We start from the raw sequence: 15,341 nt of genomic DNA, 5'->3' as shown, positions 1-15,341 counted from the left end.
GAGTAAGCGAGGTGATAATTTGTACATGGCAGTGATGGGCATCAGAGTCCTATGCGCAGTTTTTCGAAAGGGCATCTGGACTCCACACATTAGGAAGGATGTCAATACTTTAGAGGGGGTGCAGAGGAGATTTACTAGAATGCCACCAGGGATGCAGGACTTCAGTCAGGTGGAGAGACTAGACAAGCTGGGGTTAGTTATAGAACAGAGATGATTAAAGAGATTTAACAGGCATTCAAAATCATGAAGGGTTTTGAAACAGTAAATAAGGAAAAACTGTTTCCAATGGCAGAAGGGTCAGTAACTAGAGGACACATATTTAATTGGCATTAGAACCAGCGACTAGATGAGAATTTTTTTTACACAATGAGTTGTGATCTGGAATACACTACCTTGAAGGGAGGTGGAAGGAGATTCAACAATTTCCAAAAGAGAACTGGATAAATACTTCAAGGGGAAACATTTCCAGTACTACAGGGAAAGGGACTAATTTTGGGATAGCTCATGAGAAAAAAAACAGCACATGCAGAAACAGGCCAAATGGCCACCTCCTGGGCTATACCATTTTATGATTAAAGCCATAGAGAGCCCAACAGTATTATGGGAGCAATTTGACCACAGACTGCAGCAGTTCAAGGAGGCAGCCCACTACCTTTGAAGGGCAACTAGGGATGGGCAAAAACAAAACAAGCATACAGCAGATTCATCAGGATACTTGATATGGGTAACTATAGTTATGAAAAGCTCACTTTCTGAAATTTCTTTTGCAGCAGTGTCCTCTGGTTACCAATACTTCTGCCACTGGTAACAGTTCCTCCTTATTTACTCTCAAAACCCTTCATGATTTTGAACACCTATCAAACCTCCCCTTAACCTTCTCTGCTCGAGAACAACCCCAACTTCTCCACATAACTGGAGTCCCTCATCCCAGTTACCATTATAGTAAATCTCTTCTACACCCTGAAGGCCTGGACCTCCTTCCTAAAATGTGGTGCCCAGAATCAGACAATACTCCAGCTGAGACCTAATCAGTTTTATAAAGGTTTAGTATAACTTCCAGGCTTTTGGACTCTGCCTCTATTTATAAAGCCAAGGATCCTTTTTAAAAAAAGCCTTCTCAACTTGTCCTGCCACCTTCAAATATCCATGTATGTTCTCAATGAGATTTCCCCAGAATGTATGACACTGTTCTTATAAAGGGAATCTGTAGTACATTACAACCCAAGGACAGAAATAAAGCTTGAGCAACAATTGAAAAGATTCTCCAAATCTGCAAACTGCTGGAAATACACAGGGCCAATGGCTTAACAGAAAATGACAAGTTAATAGTTCAGATGTAGGATCTTGAGAAGATACACAAGCAGGTTAATGTTTCAGATAAGTCCCTTATCCACATGGATATTAACAGGTCTTCAGATGTTTATGGACCTGCTCTTTATTTCCTGTATTTTAGGCTAATCTAGTTTAAGTTAACATTAGCTCCATCTGGTGGGCAATTCTAGTTAAATATTTTGTTCTAGAAGCTGCATTACTTTCACTTTACAGATACAAGTTAAACTGCAAATTAAGCTACTGTGCAAATAATGTTCAAATTGTAAATATATTTTAAAAGGCCATTCAACCCATCAAACCCACATACTATTTTCCCTATAATGAATTTTATCCAATTTAAAATCTCTGAAAAAGGTTCTTGGTATTATTTTAACCATTGATCCACTGGGATCAGTGGGTAGGGTGGTCAAGTGATCAGCTGTCAAGGTTAATACAATGAAGCTATTCTAGTTTCTTTAAATAAATCAGTATAGTGTCCCATATCTAAACCTTCCACACAAGACAGCTGTTAGTGATTCACATGAAGCTTGTTTGCAGTGTCCTTACCTTTTGGAAAAGATCTACTTTAGGTTGTAGCCTCCCACGGTTGTCTTCCAAATCTCCAGGTCCACAAAATTGAGATTTCTTAATTGCTAAGTGCAAGACTGAGCTGCCAGGGATCAAGGAATACCTGGACCCAAATTTGGACACCTATGCTCTCGGGGTGTCACAGGATAATCAGACTTCTGTACTTTAAGTACATTATCTTTTGCAATATGATAGTTTCCATGGTCTTTTGGAAGTCAAGACAGTGATCCCTGGGAGTGTGTCAACATTAGCAGGTCATTTCCTCACCCTACACAAATTGCTGCAAACCATCTATTACCACAAGATGCGTTGTATGTTGAAGCATTAGAACATAAGGCTCGTGTAAACTGCAAAAACTGAATAAATGGCACTATAAAGATGACCAGCACAAACATGATACACAGGAAAGAGTGCATGTCTATCCTGGGTCTTGTCTGAATTGTGAATGCCATTAGGAATACAGCAAAACCTTTACTCAAGATACAATTAGCCTGGAAGCACCATGTAGGGCAGATCTTATATCAGCCACAGTTGGAATTTCTCAACTATTCCAGCATTGCAACTATCTTCAGCCAGAAGTGCAGAATGGATGATCTATCTCGGCCTCCTCCCAATATCCCCACCATCATAGAAGCCAGTCTTCAGCCAATTCGATTCACTACATGTGATATCAAGAAACAGCTGAGTGCACTGGATACAGCAACGGCTATGGGCCCCGACAACATCCCAGCTGTCGTGCTGAAGGCTTGTGCTCCAGAACTAGCTGCGCCTCTAGCCAAGCTGTTCCAGTACAGCTACAACACTGGCATCTACCTGACAATGTGGAAAATTGCCCAGGTATGTCCTGTCCACAAAAAGCAGGACAAATCCAATCACCGCCCCATCAGTCTACTCTCAATCAGCAAAGTGATGAAGGGGTCAACAGTGCTATCAAGCGGCACTTACTCACCAATACTCAGTTTGGGTTCCGCCAGGACCACTCCGCTCCAGACCTCATTACAGCCTTGGTCCAAACATGGACAAAAGAGCTGAATTCCAGAGGTGAGGCGAGTGTGACTGCCCTTGACATCAAGGCAGCATTTGACCAAGTGTGGCACCAAGGAGCCCTAGCAAAATTGAAGTCAATAGGAATCAGGGGGAAAACTCTCCAATGGCTGGAGTCATACCTAGCATAAAGGAAGATGGTAGTGGTTGTTGGAGGCCAATCATCTCAGCCCCAGGACATTGCTGCAGGAGTTCCTCAGGGCAGTATCCTAGGCTGCTTCATCAATGACCTGCCCTCCATCATAAGGTCAGAAATGGGGCTGTTCGCTGATGATTGCACAGTGTTCAGTTCCATTCGCAACCCCTCAAATAATGAAGCAGTCCGAGCCCGCATGCAGCAAGACCTGGACAACATCCAGTCTTGGGCTGGTATCTGGCACGAATGTTACTTGCCACTTAAGTGCCAGGCAATCACCATCGCCAACGAGAGTCTAACCACCACCTTGATATTCGACGGCATTACCATCACCAAATCCCCCACCATCAACATACTGGTGGTCACCATTGAACAGAAACTTAACTGGACCAGCCATATAGATACTGTGGCTACAAGAGCAGGTCAGAGGTTGGGTATTCTGTGGCGAGTGACTCACCGACTCCCCAAAGCCTTTCCACCATCTACAAGGGAGGAGTGTGATGGAATACTCTCCACTTGCTTGAATGAGTGCAGCTCCATCAACACTCAAGAAGCTCGACACCATCCAAGATAAAGCAGCCCGCTTGATTGGCACCCCATCCACCACCCAAAACATTCACTCCCTTCAGCACCGGCGCAGTGGCTACAGTGTGTACCATCCACAGGATGCACTGTAGCAATTCGCCAAGGCTTCTTGGACAGCACTTCCCAAACCCACGACCTCTACCACGAAAGAGAGCAGCAGGCACATGGGACCACCACCTGCACGTTCCCCTCCAAGTCACACCATCCCAACTTGGAAATATAATCGCCGTTCCTTCATCGCTGGGTCAAAATCCTGGAACTCCCTTCCTAACAGCACTGTGGGAGAACTGTCACCACACTGACTGCAGCGGTTCAAGGTGGCAGCTCACCACCTTCTCAAGGGCAATTAATGCCAGCCTCGCCCACATCCCATGAACAAAAAAAAAGTACCTGCAGAAATACTTCAAGAACACAAGTACTAATCGATCATCCACTTATTCATTGCCTCAATGGGTACCACTAACTAACACCCAATAAAGGGTGATGCCCAAACAGCAGTAACTTCTTAACCTAGAATAAGTATGAATTTTCAGAACTATGGCCATTTTAAGTGTATAGAAGAGGGGTGATCTGAGATTTAAAATGTTAAAAGGACTCAATAGGTAGGTAGAGAAACTATTTGGGGGGGGGGGGGGAAGAGAGAAGAGGAAGGAGAAAGTTTAGAAATCAAGAATGGAGGAGACATTGTAAGATTAGAGCCTGGCCAAATCAGGAAGCATTTATCCCCCTTCCCCCCCAAAAGGGTAGCAGAAATCTGGAATTCTCTGCCCCAAAAGGCTGTGGCTGCTGGGACAAGTGGAGCTTTCACAACTGAGTGCTAGATTTGTCAGGAAAGGGCATCAATGGAGTTGAGGTCAGATCAACTGTGACCTAATTGAATGGCAGAGAGAGGGACTGAATGGCCTACTCCTATTATTCCAATTACTGGAGAAGCAATTAGAATTTTACAACAAGGTTTGTGTTTGTTCAGTTATTCACTATTTCCTTTCCCCCCCCCCCCCCCCAACAGTGCCTTAATTTTTTCTTCAAAAATTTATTGACCTTTTTAAAAGAAATTATGGATTCTGTTTCAACTACAATCTGTTACGGTATTCTATATCCTAACAACCTTCTGCAGTAAAATAAGTCTTGTATCTCCAATTCTTATCTTAAATGTATACCTTCTGAACTGTGGAGTTCCCCCCCCCCCCCCGATTAACTATTAAAAGCTCAATTTCAAACTCAATTTTTGTTCTAACTACCCAATTTATCTAATCTCATCTAAAGCCTCAACCCCAGTATCAGTGAATCCCTTCAGCACCCTCTCCATGGCTTTGAATTGTCCTTTTGTTTGACATCCTGCCTAAAGTAAGGTGCCCAGTGACCTAATGTACAGGTTAAGCAAGAATCTGCTTTGTACTCTAACCCCATTTATAGAACTTTATGCACTTTTAAAGAGGTGAATATCTGAACACTCACTTTTCATTTACATATTCTCTAAATGGATCTCTTTGCAATAAATCTGACATCCATTGAACCTAACTTACCCTCCTGAATTATAGTGAAGGCCTGATGAACACCTAGAATGGAAACCCTTACCCACACCATTCTAATCACCAAATGAGTGTAGTGGTTTTCCTGACTTCAGGACATCTCAAAGCAATTCAGCCAATGAAGTACTTTTACTGCAGTACCTTTACAATGCAGGAAAACAAGGCAGCCAATTTGGGCACAGGGTCCCACAAACAGCAATGAGAAATCACCAGTATTGTTCTGGTGGTTGAGGGAGAACTGTTGGCCAAGGCAGAAGTCCCCCTACTCCTCAGAGCCATGGGATCTTTAGTGACTCCAGGGGGCAAATGGGGCCCCCAGTTCAAGTCTCATGAATGCAGCAGTTCCTCATGACTGCACTGGAGTAATGCTGTATGCCACAGCAGTCAGGCACTGTACTGGCCATTGCAATAGTGGTTTCAAGATCTGCATTACAGAATGCAGTAAATATTAAAGACACAAATAGACTAATTACCTAGATTAAAGGCAGCACTAAGCCATAAATCAGAGGTTCCCAGGTTTTGCATGCCTTAGTCACTATCAATTTCTCAATACTGATTAGGGTGTGAACCTATTAAATATACTTTATACAATTGGAAGATTAGAGAACCAGTTGAGCTCAGCAGTACACCAACAGTTCTTTTTTTTTAAAAATTGAGCTACTAACCTGATTTTTCCAGGATCTCACAGTAACCATCTTTGCCAGTGCAACTCATTAGTCATTGGTGGGCTTACTGGATTCTGGTACACTAACATGTGCATTGAGAACAATTTTTTCTCCAAGCTCCAAATGGACCTATGACAAACCTTGCTTTTCTAGTTTCTAGAATATATTTAAAAACTTCAGTGTAAACAGCCTGGAGATTCAGCAAAGTGCAAGTGTGAGGTTGAGAGACTCAAAGCTTAAACTTCATTCTCCAGAATGTCTTCTCACCAAGTCAGCACAAAAACCATTAGTTGATGCAGCTCAAACTTTTTATTGATAAAATCATACAAGTAATGCACAGCTGAGTCTTCTCGTGCAATGTAGAGCATAGCATCTAAACTATTATAGAAAGCAAATTCTAGATCTACACAGTGACTAAAAGGTATTCAATCAATGCACTGAGCAAGACTGGACACATTCATGCACTGCAATAGTTATGTTGTAGGAACTTACAGCATGAAGAGCATTTCTACAATTTATGAATGTTAGGTCTAAAAACTACAACTTGCTTAGAAGTGTCAAGTTGAATACCCAAGTCACTTAATATGCAAATGCAACTAAATGCAACAATAAAGTGATAACCACATGTATTAAATTTGCTCTTTGCCAGACATTCACTAAACATAAAAAAAACAAATTGGAGTACCTCAACATTTTGCCATTTTCTAAACGTTTTCCTCTAGAATTTTAAGAAACTCTGTCCAAACCTTGGCATATTTTATTTCAGTTTTGATCAAATTACCCACATGAATGAATTTGATAGGACAATGGGAATTAGCGGCAATCACTAGGCCGACGGTGGGTTGTGGTTCAGTTTCTGACTCTGGGTCCAATATGACCTTAACAATAAGAGCTCACGCTACCCCGAAATATATGTATATATATTCACGCATACGTTGACATTCAACATTCAAGTGCCAGTGTTTTTGGACTGTCTTTTGGTCAAGTTACTTTTTCGGGTTTTCTATGAACTTTCAAAGAATCACTTTTAGGCTTACAAAACAAAAACACAAAAAAAATTAAATATTTGTCAAATGAATAAATATTACACAAAACTAGCAGCAAAAATACCTAGATCTGTTGTGTGCAAATAGTCAATTCCCAACTGTTAGACCCCATGGTCCCAAAATAGTCCTGGTTTGGTATCTAGCCTTTTTCCCACCCCCTCCCCTTCTTTTAACTAAGCTGCGTTTGACAATCACTGCAAAAAAAGACTTGGAGGTTCAAGAAAATGCATGCAAGACAAGACATCTGTATATAAAATATTCTTTCTGAATGTGCATTAAAATAAATTTGTTAAAGGTATTTAGATCTCTTATATAAAACCTGATGGGCACAATGTATAAGGGCCTAAACCTACCTGTATAGCACCATTCATCACAAGAGATTAGCTCAATACTGTCAGTGCATCTACTTTCCATTGATGAGAATTTCAGTACAAGAAGGCACAACACACTTAAGAATAGATGTATTGCACTTGATAAGTTCTTTTGCTACTTTTCAGTTCGTTCTCCACCACCCAATATTTCCAGTAGTTTTTATACTGGCAGTCTGGCCACTTGAAAAAATAAGCTAAGAAAAAAAACTACCCTATATTGGCAGTTTGAAGTCAACTCACCTGACTGCAGCATTGTACAACTCAACATTTAAACAGGTGGGAAAACTAATCTTTGGCCAGATTTAGCGGATTAAACTGACTATTCGTCCATGTACTGGACAGTGTGCAAAAGGAAACCTAAGCCACTATGCTGTAGTGGATATGCGATCAATTACCAGCGTTGGCACCTTGTGCAGTAATGTGTACATTTCCATTCTCTGTGATCTCCAAGCATCAAACTTCAGACCCTAGTGGAGCAACTTTACAGAATCTACAGTAAACAGTTAAATGCGGCTTTTCTGAACTTCGTAACGCAGCTTGAATATACACAAATGTAATTTTTTTTCAGTAAAGAAGCCTGCTGCTGAGATCTTTCTGTTCGTTCCCCTTGACCAAAAAACAACACTAGCATGCGTATCAGACCAAAATCAGCCGAGTCCGTCTGTACAGTCGCTCGGTGCTGTGGTCCATTTAGCCATTCTGAAATTCCAAATTTCCTTTTAGATATGGCAGGCATTTAAGATTTCTAATGGATGGGATTTTCATCCATATCTAAAAACTTCAAGTTTTCAAAATCCCCTAAAAAAATACATTCCTAGCTACTTTCTGCCCACTCCAGGCAAGCCTGAATTAGTTAACTAGCTGCCTTTAACGTTGTCAAGTTACTTGATGTCAAGTTTTCTGAACTTTTGCATTTGCTTCGATGTAGTAATCTGAAACAGCAGTGCACTAAAACTTGACACTGTACACATTGTTGGAATGGCTTGTAAAACTACCATGTCCCCAACAGGTATCTATCCAGGATAGAGTGAGCAACATCAGTTCCCCACAATGGGGATCAGAATGCTGCAAATGCCCCAAGTTGTCTTTACAGGTCGCGCATGTCAAGGCCGTAATGGAGGTCGCTGCTTATTTTCAGCCTTGTAACAATGTTAAGTGCAACTGGGTAAATGACTCCTGGTAAAGCCATTTCACCCTGCTTCTGCCAAGGTTTGTTTTGCCCAAGTCTCTCTCAGATTGTGCTAGAGAATGATTGTGAGAACTCAGGCCCAATGAACCAGTAGGACATTAAAAATAAAAGTTCCTCTATAAAGGCACAGTACATTAACATACAAATGATCCTCAGTTACAGAGAAATAAACTATTAAACACAGCACATTTTAACATCTATAGCCAATATTCTAGTGCTGTTTACGGCCACATTTTCTCCATGGTCTAGGGTTCATGTTCCTCTGCTACCGCTGTCTTTCTTTTTGCATTTGAGCTCCCTTTAAAAAATTCAGAGAATCACAGCTGGTAATGTACTGCGAGTTCTTGAAGCTACACAAGGTATAGTCTGGCTCAGTTACATGTGGTTTCCATTTAGCTTGTTTGGCAAGGTGGCATCCACTGCAATATGTTCTTCAGTTTCCCCACCAATCCACCTGGGAGTTGTAAGCTCCACCATATCCATCAGCATTGTAATAGCTTCCATAGCCACCTGGAAAACAAATGCACTCAGTTAGAGATTTGAAACTTCTGCTCTGCAGAACCTACTGCCATTTAGAGCCCTAGGTTAGGAAATGAAAAAGCCACCCAGGATTCTCCCCTGGTTGCTATCCAGGGATGACTCCTAGAGCGAGCAAGACAGATGGATGCTGGGCAAGATGATTAGGTGTGGTTGTGATACCAAGCAAATTTAAAAGCCTGGACATCACTGCTTGAAGTTCACTTGTGGAACTTAAAGTGGCAAATGCTTTGAGGGGAGATGAGACTTCTGAGTCATGCAAGAGTGTGCCTGGAACAGAAATGAGTGCAGCACCATGAGTTAAAATTTGTAAGAGTACAAACACCTTCATTGTAGGAACTAAACCATATGGCTATTCCGGCAGCTGGAATTTCTCAACTTACAATAATCCAAGATAAATTATTGTAAAAAACCTCTGCAGAGAGCTCCAATCTAAAGCAACACTTTATAAAAAATTGCATATTAAGCATAATTGCATTTCTATTTCACAATTGTTTTTAACATTCTCGAGCTAATAATTAACTCCTTAACATTAGGTGTTCAAGTAACCACCAATCCCTCAAATCAACCTTCACTAAAATACAAAAGCTTTTCCTGAACACAACAGCTGGGTAAAGTAGTATTGCTGGTGACTTGGGAAGTAGGATGTACAGTCAACTCATGATGGAAGCCACACGGCTAGAAGGGAGAGAAAATGCCATCATTGGAGGACAACATACCAGGTGGCTTATTTTCCTCTATTTAAATTTAGCAAGTTTTCAGCATGCACACCCAAGTTATAAAAACTTCTCCCCCAGGTAGCATTAGGTGTAGGGTAATCACAATCTTCAACCACAATGTTGTGGGCACAGAACAGTTGCAATCCTGCAGGAAAGTTGTAAAAGTGGAAGCAGTCACTGATCCATAGGGCTCACTACACTTACACAACTCCTCTCCTACCCTATATAGTGTGCCATCTTTATGCATATTAAAATTTACACCAGGAAAATCTTAACAGTACTACACATAGCAGATAGCTATTCTTACCTCCTCCGTATCCTCTGGGCCCTCCATGGCCAGTGCTGCGGTTTCCACGGGTATTGAAGCCGCTGTTGGTCTGTCGGTAGTCTCTGGCGCTAAATCCAGCTGCAAACCGACTGAAATGCAAAATTCAAAGTGCTTTTACTAAGAAATTATGAACATTTCTTCACTCAGTTCTGTACTATCCTAATTCCAATATCCTTCTAACCTGCATAAACTTAATTCTTAAACCATTTGTACAAGAAAGTCAGTAGCCATAAAGATTTGAGTTTCAATACAAGTGAGCAGTTACTGAATAACACCATTACAAACAGGGGGACAAGCAGCAATTGCTTCTGAACTTCAGCTAATGCCATTTTAACCAGTCATTTTTGTGCAACTCAAATTCCACTCGAACTAAACTTACCACTTCATTAGAGCAGAGAACAGAATTCAAGCTATCTAGGCAGTTTCGTTTGTTTGAACAAAAACCAATCATGGAATCTAGATTTTTGCAGTATTGAACATGAGTGGGACTAGTTAAGGCTGTAGTATGTTTACCACAAAAATGATTACATTGTTAAGTACAAACTGAAGGAAGTAATTCTATTATTGATATTAAATTGATACAACAGTATCAATGTTAATCCCAGATTGAAAGCAGAAATGAATATAATGCAATTAGAAATCTGATACTACAGTATGCAAGGTTTATGCATTGTAACAAATGCAGATATTAATCCATAAAATGTGGAAAGCCACTAATAACCAATTCAGAAACATGCAAATGCAATTACAGTAGTCAAGACTAAAATAATTCAAGAGCAAATTGAAAGTCATAATTGAGTAAAACCTGCAGCTCAACAGCAAGTGAGAAGTAAAAGTTAAAGCCACCAGGCTGTGTATTGAACTGAACTAACTCTGATCAGGTGAAACATGTTATGGTTAAGTGGTATGATGGCTGCACATGATACCTCACTGAAGAACAGTGGAGCTTCCCAAACCTAGCTGCCACAAAGGGCCTTAAAAAGGTCAGCTGATTCAACTAAGCTGACTAAACGGAACAGGAATAAAGCAATCTAGGTTGAGAGGAGTGCAGAGATAAAAAAAGGTGACCGACTTTGCCTTGCTTGAATCATGTTCAATTCAAATTTACAAAACATCCAAAATCTACATCTAAGACTACCCTAACCAGCTTGCTGGAAAGGTTTAGTACCAAAGAGCTTGTATAGCTAGAACACAGAGTAGGAACAGACAGTATCAGAAAAAAAACATATCCCGGAATTGCTTAGTTTGCAGTTTTACCTCTTAGATCGCCCACGACCAGTGCTCTTATGCTGCTGTTCATAGGCCAGGTTCTCCAGCCAAGATGGTACTTCTTGCTTAGCCTCCACAAGTAGATCCAAAAGGTCTTTAGTAATATTACTATTCTTCTCATTAAAGAAAGAGGTGGCAAGACCTATAGAACAAAAACAACCAAACTTAAATGCACTTAAAATACTGCATTTTGAGGTTACTGCAAGATCACTGGCACATTTAATACCATTCCTAAATACTGCTTAATACATTTTTTTTTTTTTAAGTACTGCCTTTTACAGAATTAACAGTTCAATTGACTTAACATACCAAGGTTGCCAACACGACCTGTACGCCCAATGCGATGCACATACTCCTCAATGTCACTCGGTAGGTCAAAATTTATAACATGTTTGACATTAGAAATGTCAAGTCCACGGGCTGCAACCTGTGAATTAGAAAACACTTTATCCAAATACAAATTACATCACACCATTGACAATTCAGTCCAGTGTCTGATCTAAGCTCATAAAGTGACAATGGCACCACCTTCTTAGGTCAAAAGTTCTGATTTTCATCTTTAAGAATGTGAACTCCCAATAGCATTCATACACAACCAAAATCTAAACACAGGCGAGCACAACTGCATGCTGGTAACACTTGTTAAATTGGGTTAAACGGCCTATAAAGAGTTATTTTGACAAATACCGCAGTGGCAACCAGGATGGGGCATTTTCCAGAGCGGAACTGATGCAGAGCCTCCTCTCTATCTCTCTGAGAACGATCACCATGGATGCTGGTACAAGCATAACCCTCACGGTAAAGGAAATCCTCCAATGAATCAGCACCCTTCTTAGTCTCCACAAAAACCAGTGTTAGAGAGTCTTTTCCTACAGTAAAGGAAAAAGAAAAACAATTGGTTGGATTAATACAACAAAGGAAAGCATCTACTCCTAGGATAACAACCTACACAAACTCCAAAATAACTGCCAGAAAAAGCAGGGGGAACACAGCATTAGCCTGCTTCAATGGAGATTTTTTTTTGGAGGGGGGGGGGGGGGGGGGGGGGGAAAGGAAAGCAGGAAAAGATGTTAGTGCAATTTTCTTAAATTGGTAGTTTCCCAAGCCTCCCCGCTAGGGACTGGAGGAAATTCAGTTGCATTTGCAAGCCTAGTGTTATTTGGAGCACAAATAAAGTGTCCACTACAACAGTGATTGTACTTTTATTTGTGCCACAGAAAATCTTTGCACCATATTCATTTAGTGATATGGAGTCAATCAAATATCCAGCTCATGCTGGAGACAACTGCTGCAATGGAAGCTGTTCCACCACCTTGCAAAATGGGAAAGTCCATTTGCAGCTCTGCAAAACAGCAACCAGCCACAAACAATTCCAAAGTATCGATGGTACAGGCACCAACTGATCCAGACTCCACTGCTTTGGTCAAAATGGTCAACAAAAGCTGCCATCTTAATTAACTACATATTGCAAATAAGATGTCAACAGATGAAAGACAGCACTGCAGGAGGCTTTACAAAGTCTCTAACGAAGGTTATGTCCTGTTCTTTTGTAAGTGTGCTGGTATTAATGAATTGGCTCAGGGGAAGGTCCCTGGCAGGCTCAAATTGGATCAGCATTTTCAGAAAAGAATCAAACTAGAATCTATATTTATTCTGTCAGCAATAGTTTTCTACGATGACATTTACCTGTGGCATTCAAGAGGTCCAGCAGGAATGAGCGCTTGTCTTGCTCCTCCACCCACACCACTTTCTGTGTTATATTTTCAGAGGTGGAGCCTACACGACCAACTGCCAAGAATATGTATTCATCCAGAAAGTCACGAGCAAGGATCTGAGGTTGAAATTACAAGGATAAAAAAGTCAAACACTGGGAGCATTATAAGTATGAAAACTACAAGGGAGTCCAAACAGTTGTCCCCACACCCAAGTATTTCTTCAAAAATATTACATGGAAGTATTAGAAAGGTCCAAGAAGGCCTGTCCAAATAGTTGTATATTAAAGCTGCAATGATTCACCAGTACTAATTGCCATTTTACCTACTACACTAATGCAAGCACTAGTTAGATTCCAGTACTTTCTGAAATTGATATGGGTTACTTTATAAAAATGTAGCACCTGCAATTAGTGCAAAATGCTTTATATCTAAAGTCCTGCAAAAATAAAAAAGCTGCACCCTTGAGTATGCAGCACAGGAAATCAGTCCATTGTGCCTATGCTAGCTTTTCAACCAGATAGATCTACTCCAATCGCATTTCCCTGCAATTCAGTTACATATCCAAGTCTCAGTCGCCTCCATATAATATTGAACATAGGCAAAAAGGCAGCTAAAGAAATTGCAGTGTGTAATCATGTGATCTTCCACAGAAGTTTCATGCTCTGGCTACACCTTCAGTTTTGTCCAGGGACATCAATTCCCATCCAAGAACAGCAAGGTACTGAAACCTGAAGTCACATCAAATGGGCACTGGGGAAATGTGTGGGAAGAGGAGAAAGGAAAAATGCACTATTTTGGGTGTGCCTAGGTGAGTTCCATTTGAAATTCAAATGATTTGCTCAACATCCATAGAAGTGGAGTGTAACCAAGAGTGTAAAGACTGGGGGGGTGCAGGGGAAGCGATCTAGAATTTGAGGCCAGTTTGGCATACTGTGGCACAAAACACTTGTTTTGAACTATCAAAAGTAAATGATTCCTCATCACCTCAGATGCCACCGCTGCTCCCAGCTAATCCTGAATACAAGCAAGTTCGGCTACAACTTGTCAGTCATTAAAAAGGTATAATATGAACTTACTTCATTGATTTACCCAAGGTCATGTTGGTGGTTACCTAGACCAACAGCCTTTTTGACCTGCATACATTAACCACACTTGCTTTCAAGGGAAATTAATTTCCCAATGTAACATCAGACAAAGGATGAAAGCTTACTAACAGCCAAATCACTACCAAGGAATGTGCTGATCTCACATACAAAGATTAAGCAATCAGATCTTATAGAATTCAAGGCATTTTTCAGGCACCTTTCCAAGACATTAAGGGTAACCTCACTTTCATCTCAGAACCAGACAAATCATAGCAACATATGGAGGGTGGAAGCAGCATACAGGAACCTTCTCATGAGTGAATCTTCATCTGTAGAATGATTGCAGCCTTCTGTTCTCAGAATTCATCTGAGAGCAAGTTCGTAACAGCTAATACCCACTCCTGTGCCATTTGAAAAAAACTTGTGCAACTATTATTTTCATTCTCATCCCCAAAAGATGTGTTTCAGTGGAAGTCTCAGCAGTATTAATGTCACAAACCTGTATCTCTTTTGGAAATGTTGCACTGAACATCAGAGTTTGACGCACATCTTTTGGTGGCATTGCATCCTGCTCAACAATGCGGCGAATTTGTGGTTCAAATCCCATGTCAAGCATCCGATCAGCTTCATCCAGCACCAAATACCTAAAAATGTACAGCAAATGCTGATTTTCAAATCAAGAATGAAGCAATGGAAAAAGTGGCAAAGAGGTTTAAAACTACAAAGCTGTATAATTTCCAGGAATGCATATTTCATACACAAGGTGGTCACCTGCCTCATGTTGAATCAACAGGTATTCAGTAACAACTTGCATTTATATAGTAGCTTTAATATAGTAGCGGGCAGGGTTCAGATTCCTAGGACACTGGGATCAGATATGGGATAGGAGTAGCCAAAGACAGACTTCACCTGAACAGGGCTGGTATTGATGTTAGGACAGAAAGGCTTAAATATGGCAGGGAAAGGGCACAAGAGGGTGAAAATGCATGCATAGGAAAGCAAAGCATACAGCCTACAAGACATGAAACAGGACCAGATAAGAGGGAGGAGATTACAAAGCAAGACTGCCAGATGCAGGTTAAGTATTATGATAGCTTACTTCTATTATCCCAGTCTGAATGGCAAACAAAGATTTCTGCAATGTGTCCATGACCATTTTCTAGATTAGTACCTTTAGTCAGAGGAAAGAGGCAGTGCTGGATCTAGTTCTAGTAATGAAAA

At 40.8% G+C, this 15,341-nt stretch overlaps 1 protein-coding gene across 2 annotated transcripts in view; it reads right to left on the bottom strand.

Annotated features, from left to right (window-relative positions):
- Positions 1–6,151: 6,151 nt before the first annotated feature.
- Positions 6,152–15,341, bottom strand: part of ddx3xa (DEAD-box helicase 3 X-linked a) — a 45,077-nt gene continuing 35,887 nt past the window's right edge. For both annotated transcript variants that reach the window (XM_067992888.1, XM_067992887.1), the window contains 7 exons: positions 14,620–14,764; positions 13,007–13,151; positions 12,008–12,189; positions 11,630–11,747; positions 11,309–11,462; positions 10,031–10,140; positions 6,152–8,977 (listed from right to left, as the gene is read on the bottom strand). In XM_067992888.1, the coding sequence (XP_067848989.1) occupies positions 8,901–8,977; positions 10,031–10,140; positions 11,309–11,462; positions 11,630–11,747; positions 12,008–12,189; positions 13,007–13,151; positions 14,620–14,764 (931 nt within the window). In that variant the 3' untranslated portion in view covers positions 6,152–8,900. The remainder of the gene's footprint in view (positions 8,978–10,030; positions 10,141–11,308; positions 11,463–11,629; positions 11,748–12,007; positions 12,190–13,006; positions 13,152–14,619; positions 14,765–15,341) is intronic.

The sequence above is a fragment of the Heptranchias perlo genome, chromosome 11, assembly GCF_035084215.1.
Source record: "Heptranchias perlo isolate sHepPer1 chromosome 11, sHepPer1.hap1, whole genome shotgun sequence".
Classification (NCBI taxonomy): domain Eukaryota; kingdom Metazoa; phylum Chordata; class Chondrichthyes; order Hexanchiformes; family Hexanchidae; genus Heptranchias; species Heptranchias perlo.
The sequence above is the reverse complement of the archived record's forward strand: the minus strand, read 5'-3'. Positions and strand labels throughout refer to the sequence as shown.